We start from the raw sequence: 17,726 nt of genomic DNA, 5'->3' as shown, positions 1-17,726 counted from the left end.
GATTATCCCAGCTGATGCCGAAGGCTAAAAGTGAACAAGAATCGAGAGTGTCCGCCAAGCAAACCATGCACGTGGAAAGGTGAATCCGGAGTAAACCGTTTTTGTCCTCATTCACTCTTGACTTCGCGATTTCGGTACAAATATCCTCTGACTGAAGACACTTTCACTTCACAACCACAAAACAAAAACAGAGCAGAGCACAGCGCACATCTCGAGTCACCAGGATGGTGACTCAGAACAAGTCCATGTTTGGTCCGGTGAGTTCACTACTGATCCCAATTGCAAAATCAACCTCATTCTAATCTCTCAACAGCTCGAAACGAAGCACATCTTCGCAGCCAAGTGGTTCCGCAAATTCGACAAGCACGTGATGACCGCCGCGTGGAAAACCAACGAAGGATGGGTCGACTGGGTGTCGCTCGGCGTTGACATGACTCTCGCTTTCAAGGAGCAGAGCGCCGCACTGAATTTCGACGAAGAGACCCTTTCGCGCCTCCATATTCGCTTCTACCAGCAAGACCAACACAAGCCTGACAATGTTTGGGCCGCGGCCGAGAAGCTGCGCGAGATGATCAACTGGCACGTTGATGACGGTGCACGAGTCATGAGGCTCCGAGGGAGGGCCATGCCGGAAGTGAAGGTCAAGTTTGACGACCTCGTCGACAAAGTCACGCTGGCGATTGCGGATGGTTTATGGGATGGGGGGATCTCGGAGGAGGCGCTCAAGGTCTTGGAAAAGACCATGAAAGGCAAGCCCCACTCGTAAGTACGAAATGACAGCGAGCGAAGGGTGTCATGTCTGGCTTTGATGGTCACAGCGCTTGAGGATGAGTTGAATTGCAAGAAGGAAGTCGCTAGTCGAGTGTTGCTTGAAGTGCTCTGGCAGCGATTATCAGAGATCATTAATCGCGATGGCTTTGATATTGAAACAAGGCGAAGCTACTACTGAGGGGTTGCAACGGCGGGCACATATGACCTTGCAGAAATTGCTACGTTCGAGGTTGCAATAGCGACTTAGCGAATCAGGTAGCTCGTTGTGATGGGACGATTGATGCAGGAGACTATCAAGCATGGTCTTTGGCATTTCGTTTGTCTCAAAGCTCCTTCTGCTGAATTACCATACAAGTCCAAGAGGTATTCCTTAACCAAAGATGCTCGCTCTACCATCTGCTTTGCGGAAGCCTTGTCGAAGCCATCCATGGGTATGCAACATATCTTTCATCCGAGGCAGTTGGCGCACCGAGACAGTCTCTCGGTCGCAGCACGCCTCTGGTACTCCAGCTCATCTGCAGGTAACTCCTACTCGCAAGATGACAGCAGTTCCCAGATGCGTCGCTTCATACGAATCTCCCGGTGTACCATTCCAGCTTCTCCGAGCTCTCTTGAGAGACCTCGCCGTTCCATGTTCCTGCCACAGTCGCTAGAGTGATCTTGTCCATGAGATCGTCAAACTTGATCTTCTCCTCCCGCGTGTAGTTTTTTGAAGCCTGCATAGACTGCGCTTCCTCCTCAAGGGACCAATTTACCCATTCGCGCAGCCCCTCTGCTGTTCTCCACACGTCTTCGGCAGTGTGAAAAAAGTCTCCCGAGGTCACAGATACGGTCGAGAGCATTTCTCTACTGAAGCCCATATCGTCGCTCTGCTTGGTAAATGCGAGGTAGAGCTCGAAACTCTTAGACATCCAATCAGTCCAGTCGATTCGAAAGTCGTAGGATCCGAGTGACAAAAAATGTTTTTCGAATCTGCGAAGCCATTTGCTCGCAAAGACAGCGGGCGTTTCGAGCTACGAAAGTATCAACATGTGTTCGCATCGGCGGCGAGAGCGCATAATTGGACTTACCGGCCCGAACGTAGGCTTGTTCTGCGCTGCCATCGCGCTTGTCGAAATGTGCCGCGTATGTGTATGTGTGTGTGTGTGTCATTAAAAGGGCGACAATTTTGCTGGGAGCGGGATCTCATTCGACGGGCAAGTGGCACGTGCTTCCTGGAGGCAAACACGCACGTTTTGCGAAGCAATCTGAAGCGCGTAGAAGTATTAGCAGCTTCCAGGCGCTCGTACGCCCTGCCAGCTGGTAATAAATGACGCTTCGTCGGTAAAATATGTGGCCAGAAACCCAGGAGGCTTGAAGGTGAACGAGTTTCGAAAGTGAACGAGAGTAAATGGCGCGCCACTTCAACCAGCCCCTGGTTTGAAGTGCACCTCCAATATATAATGCCCTCAACCAGCAACAATTGCGCTGTAAATCTTCCGGAGTAGCTCGAGTCGCCACGATGGCAGTACTAAGCAAGCCGACGCGCGATCCAGTATGCCCATTCATCAGCTCTCATTCTACATGTGCGAACACAAGCTAACGATGACCAGCAGCAAGATCCACTCCAGCTCCTACCCGAAGAATGGTTGTCCAAATTCACGAAACACCTGTCCGCCTTGACCACCATTCCTGTATTGGTGTGGCTTTCGAACGGCTACGACATTGTCACTAGCTACCAAGCATTCTTTCCCGGCCTGCACTTGCCTGCCGGTAACGGGCCCGTGGCCGCCAACATCGCCGGACTGGCATTTATAACGCGCGTCCTCTTCAATGAACTTCTGTACGGTTTTCGCGAGGTGTTCTCGCACATACCGCCCGGCTCGGCCTTCAAGGACCGGGTCGATGCGCTTGTAGAGCAGGTCAAGTTGGGTGTGGCGGCAGGCAAGTGGGATGAGAGTTTCCCCGATGAACACCGCGCGTTCATGGCAGACTTAGTATGGCGAGAGGTTCTCAAGGGGCGTCCATCGCGCGATTGAAGACGGTATACCCTGAGTGACGGAGACATGTTGAGCGAGGGCGGATCTGGAACTCGCATGGCACTCGGAACGAACGATGCGTTGGCAGCGAGAAAGGGTGCTGAGGTGGCGCGAAGAAGCCACGGGATGCGATCAGGGCCGGATCAGCTTGAACATGGTTGTAGACCATCATAGGAAATAGTTCGAACTGGAGAGACAGCACGGCGGCTAGTGTAATCGAGGATGCAACCAAGCTCAAAATACCATTCCTCATGTTCTTTTTGAACGTCGATCCTGGCAGGGCTCGAGTTTTCCATTCGTATCGTTGACGATCGATCCGGTCTGTTGACCCAGTTGCTCTCAGGACAACGAAGCTAAATCTCGCGGTCATCCGCATCTTGTGGTCGCTCGTCGCGATCCTGGTTGCGCGCCTGCCTCGCTTCTAGAGATTGACTGGCTCAGCTACGCTGGGCCAAGTAGAAAAGAAGAGGATCGATTACATGCTCAGGTAGGGTACGCGGCGTTGAGCTGTTTTCTCTTTTGCTCTTCGGCGGTCGTCCAGATCGCGACTCTTGCAGCAGTATCCCGCATTGACACCATGAGAGACATCGTTCGGGTCTCGAAAAGATGCTTCGAGCTGCGACTGGAGCTGGTTAAGGACGCTCAGAATGATGCCATGCTGACTCTCGAATTTGATGGAGTGTTTGTCTTCCTGACATGGCTTGATTGTGAAGAGCACTTGTTCTGGTTGCTTGTCACTTCAACTTTCCGACGTCTTGCATGATCTCATCGCAGCATCGAGCCAGATTCAACGTCATCAGACACGGCTGCAGACGACTTGAGATCGTTTGAGAAGCATAAGATGACAACCTTTGGCCCAGTAAGAGATCTGCGAGCCTGCTTCCAAACTTTACATGTGGCATTGCTAATTGATACAATCAGCCAGAAACTCCGGAAATCTTTTCCAGCAAATGGTGTCATAAACTTCTTGCTCATCTTGTGACTTGGCCTGGTCGAGAGTTCCCTTGGTCTGATGAATGTATGCCCAAGTGGTGCATCGACGGCTACGACCTCGTTGTAGCATTCGAAGCAGCTGCTGCATTGTCCGGGTCTTCGCCCGGACCTGAAGAGAGGACGTATTCCTTCGTCTACCCGTGGGAAGGTAGCTACCGGGACCCACACACTGCAGCGTGTTCCATCAAGAGTTGGGTTTGTACCCAAGTGGAGTCCTGGACGGAAGAAGCAACCAAGACCTTGCCAGGACTGCCCCGTGAGGTAGTCGAACAGGTGAGCATCCGCTGCGTGGAGTCGTTCTGCCTAAAAGAAGTCGGAACACGCGTACTGATGATAAGGATGACTTTACTTAGGTCAATCAGCTGGTTGAAAAAGTCACTCTGGGTGAAATCAGCGGGGAGTGGAAACCAAGAACCTCCAGCGCCGAAGAACAGCAATTGCTTGAGTACATGCAAGGCTCCAATGCAGTCCAGGCATTGGGTCTCGTTTGGAATTCCATGAAGGACGAAGTTGTGAAAAGGGTCGGCCCAGAAGCAGCCTCAAACGTGATGGGCCGGACTACGCTCACTGTTCTGGCGGAGAAACAACGATCGGGCGAGTGGCCAGAGATGTCGCAAAAGATTCTTGATCAGCTTGGATAGGCAGCCAGGAATGAAAATGATCGCGCATGCCTGAATGGGGAATGCGTTCGAAGTTGTCGGCAGGAGGTCCATGTAGTCGTGTCTCTAAGAGCTCGCCGTAGCGTTGTTGCGCCTCTTCCGTGGACTGGAGAGCATAGAAATCTTTGCATTTCCGGAGAGGAAGCTGGGCGATTGCGACTGCTTTGAACAAAGGTAATCCAATCTCAGACAATCTCACTCAACACGTCCTGGCCGTGGTTCATAGCGTGAGCTAAGTTGATGTTCTCTCCTCGGGGAGAGCGTGCTTTCTGACAATGGTTTTGCCGCAGCCAGGCAGTGTGGCGCGTCAGGTATTTCGTCGCTCCTGCAGTCCAAGCTAAAGTGAAGCACCGGTGAGGGCGTACCTTCCCCAACATACAGAAGCAAATCGCTTGGCATTGGCGCCTTGATTCTTTTTTCAGACTAACGTGCTCCTCGCCCACCACTCCAAACACCTCTTCAGTGACAGTCACAACATTCATAAGATGACGAAACCAGCGAAGACCAAGAAGATTGAGAAACAGAAGCCTCTCGTGGCCTTCGGACCAGTAAGCGCACCGAGTGTCTGTCGGGCCGTGACGCGCTGATCCATCGCAGCCAGAGACAGATGCCATCTTCAACCAGAAATGGCTGCTCAAACTCGTCTCACACCTGCACACCTGGCCAGGATTCGTCTTCTCGTGGAGCGCAGCCGCTATGCCCGGCTGGTGCCGTATCGGTTGCCAACTCATCGTCGATTTTACCGCAGCAAGAAAGGAACGCCGCATTCCCCGCGAAGGTCCAGTTGCCATCGGAGTAGATTATTGGCCAACATACCCAGTTCGCGATTCGCCTACACACCCGCTCAACGCGGTGTTCTGGATCGGACAACTGATCGAGGAGATGACAGCTTTGTGGACGTTCGATCCGCGGTTTCGGATGTATGGCCTACTGAGCGCACAAATCACCGCGGTAATTGACCAGGTAGATTCCGCGCGGGCGAAGGGAATGTTGCCCCCGAAGCCAGGTCACGCGGCCTTGGAATACCTTCGAGACAGGCTGGTCCAGCAGGTTCTTGAGGAGGCGAAGGGTAGATGGGACAAGAACGCACCGCAGTCGGAGAAGGAGAGAGCTGTCGCATCGATTGAAGGGCCTTCGTAGATGAGGGCTGCATTGACCTCGCGGAGCTGTGCGGTTGCAGGGCATCTGCAGCATGGCGGTCGAGCTGGGACAAGTTACGATAGTTTGTTGCGCGTAGGGTGCACTGGCGCCGACGTGCTTCGGTGCATGGCCTGTGAGCCATGGCGTTCAGCAACAACATGCACATCGATGAGCTTGTAAGCCTAGTATTGAGCTTGCGATCAGCGTAGCGGTCGGCTCTTGAGTGCAAATGTCAAGGTGGTCCAAGAGATCGGCACCTCATTCAAAACATATGAAATGCGCCTGTCGATACCTACTCTGACAGAAAATTCGCTTCGATCTATTGCACAAGTATCCACACCGTGCTGTGTACATCTTTTGCAGAGCTCCGTTCGCAACGTGCTGCATGCTTCCCGCTCTAATAACCCTCCTTGCCCCACTTGTTGTACTTCTCGTGGAGTTCCTGTCGCAGTCAGTTAGCTCTGAACCGGATGTCACACCTTCACGTTGTCTCGTCCCGTGAGAATCGATTCGTACCTTTGGCAGGTTGACATCTGAAATTGGTCAGTAAAAGGTACAAAAATGACCGGGACATGGGTTTCGCAGCTACAAGATGTCTTCTTGCAACTGCACGACACGTACTGGGAACGATGACTTCATTCAATGCGCTAGGAGCATCCTTCTTTCCTTTGCTTGGGTCACCGCCTGGGTGGTATTGGTAGCGGGCCTCGCCTCCGGTCTTCCAAGGCTCCGAACCATCGACGCGAGCCACCTTGTTTTCGGAAGACGAGGATGTTGGGTTGCTGGAGAAATGCCAGCCTGCGAGGCCAAAAGCGCCAGTCATGATGGTGAGGAGAATCTGAAAAGCATAATCAGCATCCCAGCCCAGCCATACCATCTCCGTCATCCCATTCTTTTCCTCCTGGTTTCGTCGTTCTACCCTCGCGTATGGGGAGCGCATAGACATACATAGAGCTCAGGATCCTTGCGAGCGCCCTTTCGGAGGACATCCTTCTTCTCGGGTTGCTCGGCGCTGCTCACGGCATCGGCGTATGTGCGGCGGAGGGTAGGCTGGCGAACGGCGCGAGTGGCCTGGAAGGCGGCTCTTCGTGCGACGAAGGACATGGTGTGCAGTGGCGGGAAATATCGCAGTGGTGGTAGGTGTTGGGGGTGGTGGTGCGTTTCGATGATGTGATGTCAAAGCAAAGCCAATGGACTGCTCTGCTGGTCGCGATGCGGCTCTGCGGGGATTCCCTTCCCGCTGCACATTTCAGGCACAACGTGCATTGTCGCGCGTTTGATAGGAGTCGCCCCCAGCTCATTCGCACTGACGCCCGACCATCTATTTCACTTTGCGCTATTAAAAAGCACTGCGTCGGCACACGCTGTACTCAGGAGCCCCCCGGTATAGAGACATGTCCCGTCTCTGTTAACACGCGCCCGATGATGAATCTCGTCGCCGACACCAATCCACCGACACACCATTGCCGGCGCGAACGATAGCCACTCCACCATGGCCGACCCGCCGAGGCCATCCAGCTCCAGCTCCAATGCCACCTCCACTCTAGGCCAGTCCGCCCTGACAGCGACCGGACCCGTGGGAGAGCCAGGACTCCCGCCAGCGCGACCAGCCAGCGAAACCACGAGCCGAGACCGCGACAGCCGCACGTCGACACAGCGAAGTTTCCGGCCCATGAGCAGACGAGATGAGAACTCACGTCCGGGCTCGGGCGTGGGTGGACCTACTCATGTTCCGTCTCTCGCCATGCAGAGCGCATTTCGTCCCATGAGCTCGCAGAAGCTGCAGGCGCAACGCGGTCAGAACATCGCCCCTCCCAGCAGTACCCAAGGCGGGCATCGCTTGCAACACAGCGTAGACGAGAGCGGCGAGGACAGAAGAGCACATCGCCTTAGTCTGGCGTCGATCAACACAGCGCGAGAACTCGCTTCGCGGGATGGTGCCTCGCGCGACGGAGACGTGCCACCTCTGCCCAGCAGTGGCCGAGGCTTCTCTGTCTCTGCGAGCACCGAGCCACTATTCAGTCCAGCGGCCGCTCCGGAGAGTGTGGTCAGCGACCAGAGCCAAGTGCCATTAGACCCGATCGAGAAGCCGCCGGCTTCTGAATCCCAACCCGCACCACCGCCGGCCTATCGGAACTCCTTGGGATGGACCTCGAATAAGAGCAATCGAGAGCGCAATGCGCAACAGCAATTGCCCCAAGACAACGAAAAGCTCTCATCGCCCGCAAAATCACCGATTAAATCGACGGAGAACACCCGGACAGGACGAAATTACCAATACTACGCAGGAAACTATCTCTTCTTCTGCCTTGGACGATGCCTGAACACGAAAGCAAAGCCACTGAATGTCGTCACGGGCATCCTGACACTGCTCCCGGCGATTCTGTTCTTCGTCTTCTCTGCGCCATGGCTCTGGGAAAATGTGTCTCCGGCAATACCAATCATATTTGCTTACGTCTTTTTCGTGGCATTCTCAGCGTTCCTTCATGCGGAATTCTCTGATCCTGGAGTGCTGCCTCGAAATTTGCACCCACATCCTCCGAATCCGGACGAAGAGCGCGATCCCCTAGCCGTAGGACCACCAACGACAGAATGGGTCATGGTCAAGACATTTCCTTCTAGGCAGATGAAAGTCAAGCTGGAGGAACATGCCGCCGAGAACGGAGCTGCAGGACCAAACGGCGCAATGACTGCCATGGAGGTCCCAACAAAGTACTGTAAGACATGCAATATCTGGCGGCCTCCACGAGCACATCACTGCCGGGTCTGTGATGCTTGTATCGAAACACAAGATCATCACTGCGTTTGGTTGAACAACTGCGTCGGCCGCAGGAACTACAGATTTTTCTTTGCCTACATTGGCTTCGGCAGCATTATGGCTCTGCTTCTGATGGCCTTCTCCCTGACTCACATTGGCGCCTATGCCAGTCAAAACGAAATGTCCTTCGGAGAAGCCCTGTCTGGACGGACACAGGAGCGCATCGCATTCGCCATGTTCATCTACGCAGTCCTCGCACTTCCTTATCCAGGAAGTCTCTTTGGCTACCACCTTTTCCTCATCGCGAGAGGCGAGACCACACGCGAATACCTCAACAGCCACAAATTCCTACCCAAAGATCGACACCGGCCTTTTTCACAATCTTCTATACTCAGAAACTGGTTGGCAGTCCTCATGCGTCCGCGACCTCCAAGCTACTTGGCGTTCAAGAAAGCTTACCAGCACGGCGATATTCGACTCGGTCACACTATTCCTCGCAAGCAACGCGTCGAAAAAGAGAAATTGGACGCTGCTCGCAGTCAAAGCCGTGTGGAAGGACTGAAGAAGAGATTCAGTGTCCCCAAGGGCAAATTTGGTGGCCGATCCGACCTTCATGCGCAAGCTAACGGCGGCGCAGACAGGGATGTCGAGCTGAAGGATTTGCAAGGTCCGCCTAAGACGGCAGACAGTGGAATTGGTGGAGCGCAGAGCGTGAAGAGCCAGCAACAGCAATCACAACAGCAGCAGCAGAAGAGTAAGACTCTGCCCGGCGGAGCGAACAGTACACCGCGATAGCGTGTTGCGCTCGCGTGTGGATCGATCATTTAATCGTTGATTCCCTTTTGATTTTGATTGTAGCGATGGCGTTGTTTTGGGGACTACTGGTCAGCGAATCTTGCGTTTGAAGTTTATGTTGTGGACGGCAGTGGCGCCAATTGTATGTAATTGTACGGCGTCTTTGCGGTCCAGATGGGTCGAAGAGAGGAGAGGAAGACAAAGTCTTCGTGTATCATAGTTGCTGTTAAGTGCGATCTGAGCGAGCGATGAACATTATGTCTTCAGTTCCCAGGATTTCTCGTTCATGTACATATTCATCTCGCATGGCTTCGAATATTATACAAATGGTTCTTACATTTAGTCGTGTTGATACAATTTCTTTCCTGTCTTTGCTTCGCGCAGACTTTGCAGCGCATGCCGTAGCTTCGAAGGAGGAGGTGCACCGAGTATGAAAATCATTCAAAGGTAGAGGAAGACACATGAAAGCATTGGCTCGGCTCCATGACCCAAGCATATCAGCGTAATGCAGTACCATGTATGTAATGTAAACCGTCTTCACTGCCATAAACCGGCCACCAAATGCCGCTAACTACCCAAAATAATGCCACGGAAAGCACACCAAAGCTCGAGCATAAACCATCAACGCCAATCGTTTCACAACATCGCACATTCGAAACCGCCATCCCCTCCTCCCGCGCCGACCACACCTTACGACAGCTTCGCGAAACTGAGCGTGCTCTGCCGGAAAGTCTTTGTGCCGCTGCTCACGCTGCTGAAAGCTTGCTTGACCCTATCACGCACGCTGTTAGACCGCTTGGGAGCAGCATCGACCTTGGACTTCTTCTCGATCTTGGAAGACTTCTTCGTGAGGGCAATTTCTTCTTCCTCGTTCTCATCCGCACCTTGAGTAGCTTGAACAGTATCAGCTTGGCTGCCGGCCTTGCTCAGATTGGCACCGTTTGAATTGCTCAGTTCCGCAGCAAAAGAAGGATGAGTGGCCACGGCAATGTCACTGCCGTCTTCTTCCATGACTTCGGACATTTCGACGCGCTCCACTTCAGTCGATGTCTTTACTGAGACTGTGGTCTTCTTGCTGATGCCGCTACGGCTCGTGGGTGGGCGAGAGGAAGCTTTCGAAGTCGGGCGATCTTCCATCTCAATGTCCTCGGTGAACTTGGAACCTGTGGAAGTGGTGCGGATGTGTTTGGGTCGGGAAAGCTTCTTGACAATATCCACTTTCAAGTCCTCATCACTCTCCTCCTCAACAGCCTGAACGTCGGTAGAAGTCTCCAGCACCGTCTCCTCCTTCACTTCAGTAGTCTTCTTGCGCTTGGGCTCGGCCTTCTTGCGGGCAGGCTTCGGTGCAGGAACAGCAGGACGGGGCCCATCACCGCGTCTCGCAGCCAAGCGCTGAGCACGAACGGAATTCTTCTCGGCCTCCTCCTTGAGACGCTTCTCCTCCTTCAGCTTTGCCTTTACTTCCGGATCATCGACCGCGAGCCAGCCACGCCATCCGCTGCCGCGATCATCGTGCTCCTGTTTCTTGCGTGCTTCCTGCTGTGCTCGCTTCTGTGCCTCTTCAGCAGCGATGCGAAGCCGCTCTTGTTCTTCCTTTGCCAACTTCTTGATCTCGTCAGCTCGCAGACGTCTGCCGAGGTAGCCTCTGCAATTCCACGACCCACAATAGCACGTCTGTCGATTGTCGCCAAAGTTGTCGAAGTTGTAGTCGTAGCTTAACTCCTCGTTGGTCATGATGCCTGAGGGCCCAGCATATATGCCCATTCTCGGCACGCCTCCAACTTTGGTCATGCGGACTTCGCAGTTGGGATCGCAGGAATGGTTGATGAAACGAGCTGCACTACCCTTCGTTCCATCAAGTACCAGTCCACGCTCCATCTCCATCAGGTAGTAGCACTGCTTATTCATGTACAGCTTTTGCATCCTCTCCTGGCATTCGCCCTCGGTGATGATCTCGCCAGTGTACTCCATGATGATCTGTCCGGGCTTGAACGATCGCGCAGCACGGATGCCGTGACCACGCTGCTCAGTCTTGACGACCTCGATGCCCACATCGAAGCGTCCGCCCTTCTTCAGACGGGTGGCAAGTTCGTGAAATGGTCGATTGCTGCATTCATCTGCGCCCAATCTGCAGTTTGTGTCGTCACACTCGTACTGCATGACACGATTCAGACAATCATCGTCACAGCCCATGCCCGGCTGATCAGGTGTTGAGCAAGAGCAGAAAGAGGGCTGCAATTTTGCTTCTTTGCTCCATAGAGCCTTTGCCTCTCCTACAAGACGGTTCTTGTTCAACTTGTGCCAATCCTTCGGCTTCTCGTCCATTCTCTTGTCATTGTGAGGCGCGTACACATCGTAGGGTATTCTGAACGAGCGCGTCTTATCGGCATCGAGATAGCCGAACATAGGCAGATTGAAATTGAGGTGCTTCTTCTTCGGCAGATCCTCACCCTCCTCGGCCGCCGGACCACTCGATGATTCGGGACGACTCTTTCGAAGCTTCTTCTGCTTCGTCGCCGGTTTGTTGGGATCGAAATCGAGCTCCTGTCCTGCGTAAAGCCCCTGCACTTGCCACTTCTTCACCTTATTGCCAGTCGAAGTCTTCTGGAGAGGATTTGCAACAACGATGGGAGCGAGCTCTGGTAGAGGCGCCTTGGTCGTCTTGACACGCTTCTTTGGCCGTGGTGCCTCGTGGAATTCGTCCAGATCGATCTCGTCCAACACGCCTTTTGGGCCCATGTCGAGCTCCTTCAACATCTTCGTTCTCCTCGGGCTGTCTTGCTCTTCCACCAAGCCCAGTTTCTTCTTGCCTGCCTCGACCATGTCACGCGTTCTCTTCCCTAGCGTTGAGGCCACGTTCTTAGCACGGTCCTTCATGCTGGGACGTCGCTCGATCTTCTTCGCAGGTGCCTTGCCCTTGCCGTTCTGCGGAGTTCGAGCCAGCATCTTCTCCAGATCATCCTCGAGTTCCACATCGATATCCTCGTTCTCAATGACGTCGGGCTCAGTGTCCTCACGATCGACAAGTGTGCGGCCAGACAAGCCAGAGGCTTTACGCGTCTTGCTGCCGCTCGCCTCGATCGTCTTCTCAGAGGCTTGCGCGTCGAGCAATTGCTTTACATTGTAGTTGACTGACACGCGATTGCGTCGCGACCGCCCGCCAGACGCCAGCTCCTGTTGCTCTGCCGCCTCGGTGCCTGCCTTGGCTGAGTGCATGCTACGATCGTCGCCAATGCTGGTGGGAGGTGTCGACGCGGCAGGCTGCTCGGAGATATCGTCCACGTCCATGGCGGTGCCGGAGACGTCGATATTGGACAGTGCGGAGTCTGAGGAAGACGATGTACGCGTCAACGTCTTCCGCCGAGGTGTCATCGCGCTGACGGGTAGTGTGGCGGTTCAATGTCGTTGTCTGACAGACCAACGACGCGACGTGTCGACGCGAGGCGAGGTGGGGAAAGATGAGCTCCGAGATGCCGTCGTGTTCGCGACGCAGCGTGTTCACCAGAGTGCAACGACAGTGTCGACGCGGTGGAGGAGACGACACGCTCAAGGAAGTCACCAGCGGAACATGGGGCAGGGGTGGTGGTGTTGTTGTGAGCTCAAGCGCGAGAGGGATGTTTGTAGCCAAGAGCCGAGCGAGAGATTCATGTCAAAGCAACAGGACCCAGAGCTTCCCACACGAACCAATCACCGTCAGCCCGCCATTGTCCAGTGCCGTCTTTGTCAGTGCACCGACATTCCTCTGACATGTCCCGGTGATCCCTCTTGCACGTAGCAAGCATTGTACACCTCATCAAATGGTCACGCATGTTGGATCGAGGCCCATGCTAATCTTTCTCAGCAAATACTGATCCTGGAGAGCACAGCGAGGCTATGCATGCAGTTTTACCGGCCTTTCGAATCCGGCGGATGTCATCTGAACGTACAGAAGCCCGCTGGATTGTCTGAGGCCCACAGAAGCATGGCGAGGCTGATGCATAGCTCTACCAAAGCAGCCTTCGCTTCGAATCAAGATGAGGTCGTATGATAGCACGAAACTGCTGGGTATATTTGCCGCTCCTGGACCAGCACGCATACCTCGTACTCCAGCGGATTGACCGAGACGTGTTCTTGCGTTTAGGATATTGTTACTGATGTGGGGTATATAGGGATTGTCAAGTTGCGTATATACTTCAATGGATGAGACTCCGGTATACGGTGCTGGTTCCAGATATCCACGGCTTCCGAGTCGATAATTCTCTGACGAGGCGTGCTGTATCTCACCATACAGTCAGTCTTGAACGTTCTTCTGAGCAACAACCAATTTGCCATGGTTGAATCGACGATGGACACCATTCAGACAGCGTCGCGCGCCTCGAGTCTCGACGCCTTAGGAAAATGGAATCAGGCTGCTTTCGTTCCCTGTACTGATCAAGAAATAAAAAGTTGATGTCAGGAAATCTGATGGAGAAGCAAGGAACGGAGTAGTCGGCGTAAGTCCGGTGCTGCTGTTCCCGAACCCGACTCCATCGAGCAAGTGAATGCTTTTGTTCCGATGACCCACTTCGATCTGACATGTGAATATCTTATCGAGTCCCACGGCCTTCTTTAATTGCCAGTCCTTCGTCTACGACACCAACTCAACCAACCGCTCCTATCCGAGAGCTTCAAAGACTTTCTACCGCCACTTGTTGCACATTTCGAAATCAACAAAACTTCCGGCAAAACAACTTGCTCCCCGCTGAGGGGACGCTGAGGAACCGAGAGACACGACGCAAGACCGCCAAGAAGAAAGAAGGAAACGAAAATGAGACTCGTCAACATTCCTGCAAGCTTGTATGTTCCTGTTGGGAATGGGAGATGCCTTCTCCAGGCTCTTCGCTGAAGAGAGGTTGATATCTGTCGAACACATCAACGACAAGATTGAGGATCAGCCACAGAAGATGACAGGTGTGCCATGCGACACGCAAGAGTCTGGTTGGGTGCGCAATGGCACGAAATGTGCTTGGATCTAGGACGACTATGAGATGATCAAAGAGACCATTGCGACTCGTGGACAGCGTGCTTCCACTCTATGGAGACTAATCTGGCTGCATCGACCAGTCTTGAGACCTTCAACCTTTCTTAAGGCTGCCACTTGAGCAGGGCAAAAGCGCAATCAGACCGGCTTTGAACACAGCTTGCCTAGACACCACCCACCGATTGCTTGAAAGCAGTCAAAAGCGAGCAAACAGTAGGATGAAATCCTTTAGCGGCATAGTTGATCTCACAATGGATTGGCATTCGCTCTGCTTTCCTATCATATCTGCATCGACTTTTCTTACTCTCAGCTTCAATTTCGATGCATTCGATTGTGCTGCCTATAGCAAGTGCCATGAAAATATATACATATATGCCTGCAACGAAAGACCTTCGGGAATAAGTTGACGCTAGTTAGCGCCCCACTTTCACATGACAGCACGTCACGCTTTTGTGCCAATGACTCCACACCTGGAGTGAATACCACTTGCGACTTCACACGTGCACAGACACAGTTCACCAAAGTTGAACCTGCGCGGAGGGTACAAATCCCTTCATTTGTTATCTTTTAATTCGACGTTCAACTTTGCGACAGTTGCCAGAAAAAGTTTTTGCAAAACTTTCCTCCAAATCTCGACTCACTACATCCAAGATCATTCGACAAACACTATCCAAATTTAACAATTGACACCTTCCAAAGATGTCTTCCGCAGAAGTCGTTACCATAATCGACGAGAAGAGCGTTGGCTTGAAGAAGATCGCGAGTGGCAAGGTCCGCGAGATCTTTGAGGTCGACGACCAGACTCTGCTCTTCGTCGCAACAGATCGCATCTCGGCATATGATGTGATACTGACCAATGTAAGTACTCACCCTTGTGCTTGAAATGCAACTCATATTAGATGTTGATTTGTGTACAGGGCGTTCCCAACAAAGGCGCATTGCTCACGCAGTTGTCTGCGCACTGGTTCTCATTGATCAGCAAGCACTTTCCAGAACTCAAGACACACCTCAAATCAACACAGTTGCCCGCATCGGTCCCATCAAACCTCGCTCCACAGCTTGAGAAGCGAAGCATGCAGGTCAATCGCGTGCCGGTCATTCCGCTCGAGTCGATCGTCCGTGGCTACATCACTGGCAGCGCCTGGTCTGAGTACAAGAAGTCAGGCACAGTGCATGGCATGCCTGCGCCTGCTGGCTTGCAAGAGAGCCAGAAGCTCGAGAAGCCTCTATGGACTCCAAGCACCAAAGCTGAGCAGGGAGAGCACGATGAGAACATCTCGAAGCAGAAGGCGATCGAGATTGTCGGCGAGGAGGTGGCAAAGAAGGTTGAGGAGGCGAGTCTGAAGATCTACGAGATGGTAAGTGAACTCTTCGTCAAAGCCGACACCTATGTGATATAATGCTGACATCCTGGTCTGTAGGCTCGCGATTACGCTGAGGAGCGTGGCATTATAATTGCCGATACCAAGTTCGAGTTTGGTCTTGACCCAGAGACGAAGGAGATTGTCCTCATTGACGAGGTGCTCACACCAGACAGCTCGCGTTTCTGGCCTAAGAACAAATACGAAGTTGGCAAGGGCCAATCGAGCTATGACAAGCAGTATCTCCGCGACTGGCTCACGAACTCGGGGCTGAAAGGCAAGGACGGCGTGAGTATGACCGATGAGGTTGCGAAGGAGACAGCGAGCAAGTATCGCGAGGCATACGAGAAGATCACAGGAGAGAAGTGGCAGTAGAGACGAGGCAGGATCAAGCCACTGATTACATGCATGAAGACTGAAGACACCCTTGGTGTAGACAGAGGTCGCAGCCTGAGCTGCAAGTAGTGGACACATCCTGTACATTGTCTATACGAAACATCGTTACTTCTACAACTTTGATTGCCTTGTGCTTCCCCACGAGAACCAAGACTTGGTAAGTGGTCGAGGAGGTAAGAGCTGCTCGAGCTCGCGAGTATTCAGATATGACAAGTCGCCCCGTACCTCGTTGAGATCTGTGATGCCACAAAGTCGCATCGCAGTTTCCACTTCGTCTTGCAAGACTGTAAAGAGCGTCAGCAAAAACAGCAGTAGATGCAAGCGGCGAGAGACACTTACCGGAAGCAGCATGCTCGACACCTTCCTTATCGTACAACACAGCGCACTGGAATGGCCTGCCGACACCGACGCCTCTCGCACCAATGCAAATAGCCTTGACCACATCGCTTCCTCTTCGCACGCCTCCATCGATGAACACCTCCATCTTGTCGAAGACTTCCGGGCAATCTCTCTTCAGCTCCAGCAAAATAAGAATCGTCCCTGGCGAATTATCCAACGCTCTCCCACCATGATTCGACACCACAATCCCCGCACACCCCATCTCCAACGCCTTCTTCGCATCAGCCGCAGACTGAATTCCCTTCACGACAATCGGCTTCGAAGTAAACTTCCGCATCCACGGAATATCCTCCCAACACAACGCCCAATCGATAAAACTTCCCGTCGTCCTCGCCAATCCACCACCCTTCTTATCAGTCCCAGACTTCGCTCCATTGGCATAGACTGACGTAGTCTCCGAAACCAACAGCCTCTCATCCGCTTCTCTCTTACTCACAACCGCCAAATCCACCGTAACGAAAATCGCCTTAATCTGATCCAGCTTATCCACCTTCTTCAACGTCGCTTCTGTCTTATGTCGTTGTCGATCAACGTACACTTGGAAGAAATACGGATAATCGCTCGGGACACTCGCTAGAATATCTTCGATACTCATACTCGCCGTCGTGCTCATACAATGGATGATCCCGCTCGCTGCGGCTCCAGCTCCTAAAGCGGCTTCACCTTCGGGTCCTGCTGTCTTTGCGATACCCATTGGACAGATCCAAACTGGCATGTTGACTTCGCAGCCCAGCATGGTCATTTTCGTGTTGATATCTCGTACATTTCGCATCACACGAGGTCTGAACCAGAGTTTCCCCCACCAGGATTTGTTGGCGTTGAGACTGAGTAGGTCGTTTGAAGCGCCCCAGATGTAAGCCCAAGCTTTCTTGGATCCAGCTTTCTCGAATGCACGTTCGAAGTCATCGAGGTTGATGAGAGTTGAGAGGGGAGGTCGTTCGTTGGGATCTAAAGGTTTAGATGTCGTTTCTTCCTTTTGGGCTTCCGTCCAGCTTTCTGTGATAGTGCTTTCATCTAGATCGCCAAGTTTGGCGGAATCTGGAAGCTCGGATTCGATGAGTTTGGCGCTGTGGTATTGGTTGTAGGTTTCTGTGCCGTCTTTGCCTGCATATTTCCAAATCATTTCTGGACCGCCAGGGTGTTCGGGAGCGAACTTTTATTGCCCTGTTAGCCTCATCTCTGATTTAATTCATTGAGGCATATGATCACCTTTGACAAGTCATATACTTTGCCATTAACCACGACCCAGCAATCCTCTGCTGAAGAATGTTTTGTTATTTCCGCCACGGATACCTTGTCGCCTTGCCCCATCTTGATGATAGCTCTACTTTATCGTCCTGATCGACCTTGTCAATGTCTCGAAATCACTTAATGTTTCTGGTTGTGCAGGATATGTTTTCTGTGGTATATGATCTCAGCACCAATTGCCGAAGAACG

General features: G+C 52.8%; 10 protein-coding genes across 10 annotated transcripts; 6 read left to right on the top strand and 4 right to left on the bottom strand.

Annotated features, from left to right (window-relative positions):
- Positions 1-224: 224 nt before the first annotated feature.
- On the top strand, positions 225-766 carry RHO25_002671 (uncharacterized protein; the record flags this gene model as incomplete). The annotated part of the gene is made up of 2 exons (XM_023598230.1): positions 225-257; positions 314-766. 2 exons carry the CDS (start codon positions 225-227, stop codon positions 764-766), a joined length of 486 nt encoding a protein of 161 aa, XP_023455996.1.
- A 571-nt stretch (positions 767-1,337) lies between these two features.
- Positions 1,338-1,874, bottom strand: RHO25_002670 (uncharacterized protein; the record flags this gene model as incomplete). The annotated part of the gene is made up of 2 exons (XM_023598229.2): positions 1,338-1,784; positions 1,842-1,874. The coding sequence occupies 2 exons, from the start codon at positions 1,872-1,874 to the stop codon at positions 1,338-1,340; spliced, it is 480 nt and encodes a 159-aa protein (XP_023455997.1).
- Positions 1,875-2,272: 398 nt separating this feature from the next.
- On the top strand, positions 2,273-2,789 carry RHO25_002669 (uncharacterized protein; the record flags this gene model as incomplete). Its single annotated transcript, XM_023598228.2, has 2 exons — positions 2,273-2,305; positions 2,364-2,789. The coding sequence occupies 2 exons, from the start codon at positions 2,273-2,275 to the stop codon at positions 2,787-2,789; spliced, it is 459 nt and encodes a 152-aa protein (XP_023455998.1).
- Positions 2,790-3,630: 841 nt separating this feature from the next.
- On the top strand, positions 3,631-4,423 carry RHO25_002668 (uncharacterized protein; the record flags this gene model as incomplete). Its single annotated transcript, XM_065602288.1, has 3 exons — positions 3,631-3,648; positions 3,711-4,055; positions 4,136-4,423. The coding sequence occupies 3 exons, from the start codon at positions 3,631-3,633 to the stop codon at positions 4,421-4,423; spliced, it is 651 nt and encodes a 216-aa protein (XP_065458360.1).
- A 503-nt stretch (positions 4,424-4,926) lies between these two features.
- On the top strand, positions 4,927-5,581 carry RHO25_002667 (uncharacterized protein; the record flags this gene model as incomplete). The annotated part of the gene is made up of 2 exons (XM_065602287.1): positions 4,927-4,989; positions 5,039-5,581. 2 exons carry the CDS (start codon positions 4,927-4,929, stop codon positions 5,579-5,581), a joined length of 606 nt encoding a protein of 201 aa, XP_065458359.1.
- Positions 5,582-5,978: 397 nt separating this feature from the next.
- On the bottom strand, positions 5,979-6,685 carry RHO25_002666 (uncharacterized protein; the record flags this gene model as incomplete). Its single annotated transcript, XM_065602286.1, has 4 exons — positions 5,979-6,023; positions 6,098-6,114; positions 6,203-6,419; positions 6,530-6,685. The coding sequence occupies 4 exons, from the start codon at positions 6,683-6,685 to the stop codon at positions 5,979-5,981; spliced, it is 435 nt and encodes a 144-aa protein (XP_065458358.1).
- A 388-nt stretch (positions 6,686-7,073) lies between these two features.
- RHO25_002665 (uncharacterized protein) lies at positions 7,074-9,134 on the top strand (the record flags this gene model as incomplete). The annotated part of the gene is made up of 1 exon (XM_023598226.2): positions 7,074-9,134. One exon carries the CDS (start codon positions 7,074-7,076, stop codon positions 9,132-9,134), a length of 2,061 nt encoding a protein of 686 aa, XP_023456000.1.
- A 690-nt stretch (positions 9,135-9,824) lies between these two features.
- On the bottom strand, positions 9,825-12,422 carry RHO25_002664 (uncharacterized protein; the record flags this gene model as incomplete). Its single annotated transcript, XM_023598225.2, has 1 exon — positions 9,825-12,422. One exon carries the CDS (start codon positions 12,420-12,422, stop codon positions 9,825-9,827), a length of 2,598 nt encoding a protein of 865 aa, XP_023456001.2.
- A 2,410-nt stretch (positions 12,423-14,832) lies between these two features.
- On the top strand, positions 14,833-15,869 carry RHO25_002663 (uncharacterized protein; the record flags this gene model as incomplete). The annotated part of the gene is made up of 3 exons (XM_023598224.2): positions 14,833-14,991; positions 15,051-15,491; positions 15,555-15,869. 3 exons carry the CDS (start codon positions 14,833-14,835, stop codon positions 15,867-15,869), a joined length of 915 nt encoding a protein of 304 aa, XP_023456002.1.
- A 132-nt stretch (positions 15,870-16,001) lies between these two features.
- On the bottom strand, positions 16,002-17,600 carry RHO25_002662 (uncharacterized protein; the record flags this gene model as incomplete). Its single annotated transcript, XM_023598223.2, has 3 exons — positions 16,002-16,174; positions 16,230-17,442; positions 17,499-17,600. 3 exons carry the CDS (start codon positions 17,598-17,600, stop codon positions 16,002-16,004), a joined length of 1,488 nt encoding a protein of 495 aa, XP_023455350.1.
- Between the last annotated feature and the right edge of the window lie 126 nt (positions 17,601-17,726).

This window comes from Cercospora beticola, chromosome 2 (genome assembly GCF_033473495.1).
Source record: "Cercospora beticola chromosome 2, complete sequence".
NCBI classification, from domain to species: domain Eukaryota; kingdom Fungi; phylum Ascomycota; class Dothideomycetes; order Mycosphaerellales; family Mycosphaerellaceae; genus Cercospora; species Cercospora beticola.
Note: the sequence above shows the minus strand (reverse complement) of the source record. Positions and strands in the feature narration are given on the sequence as shown.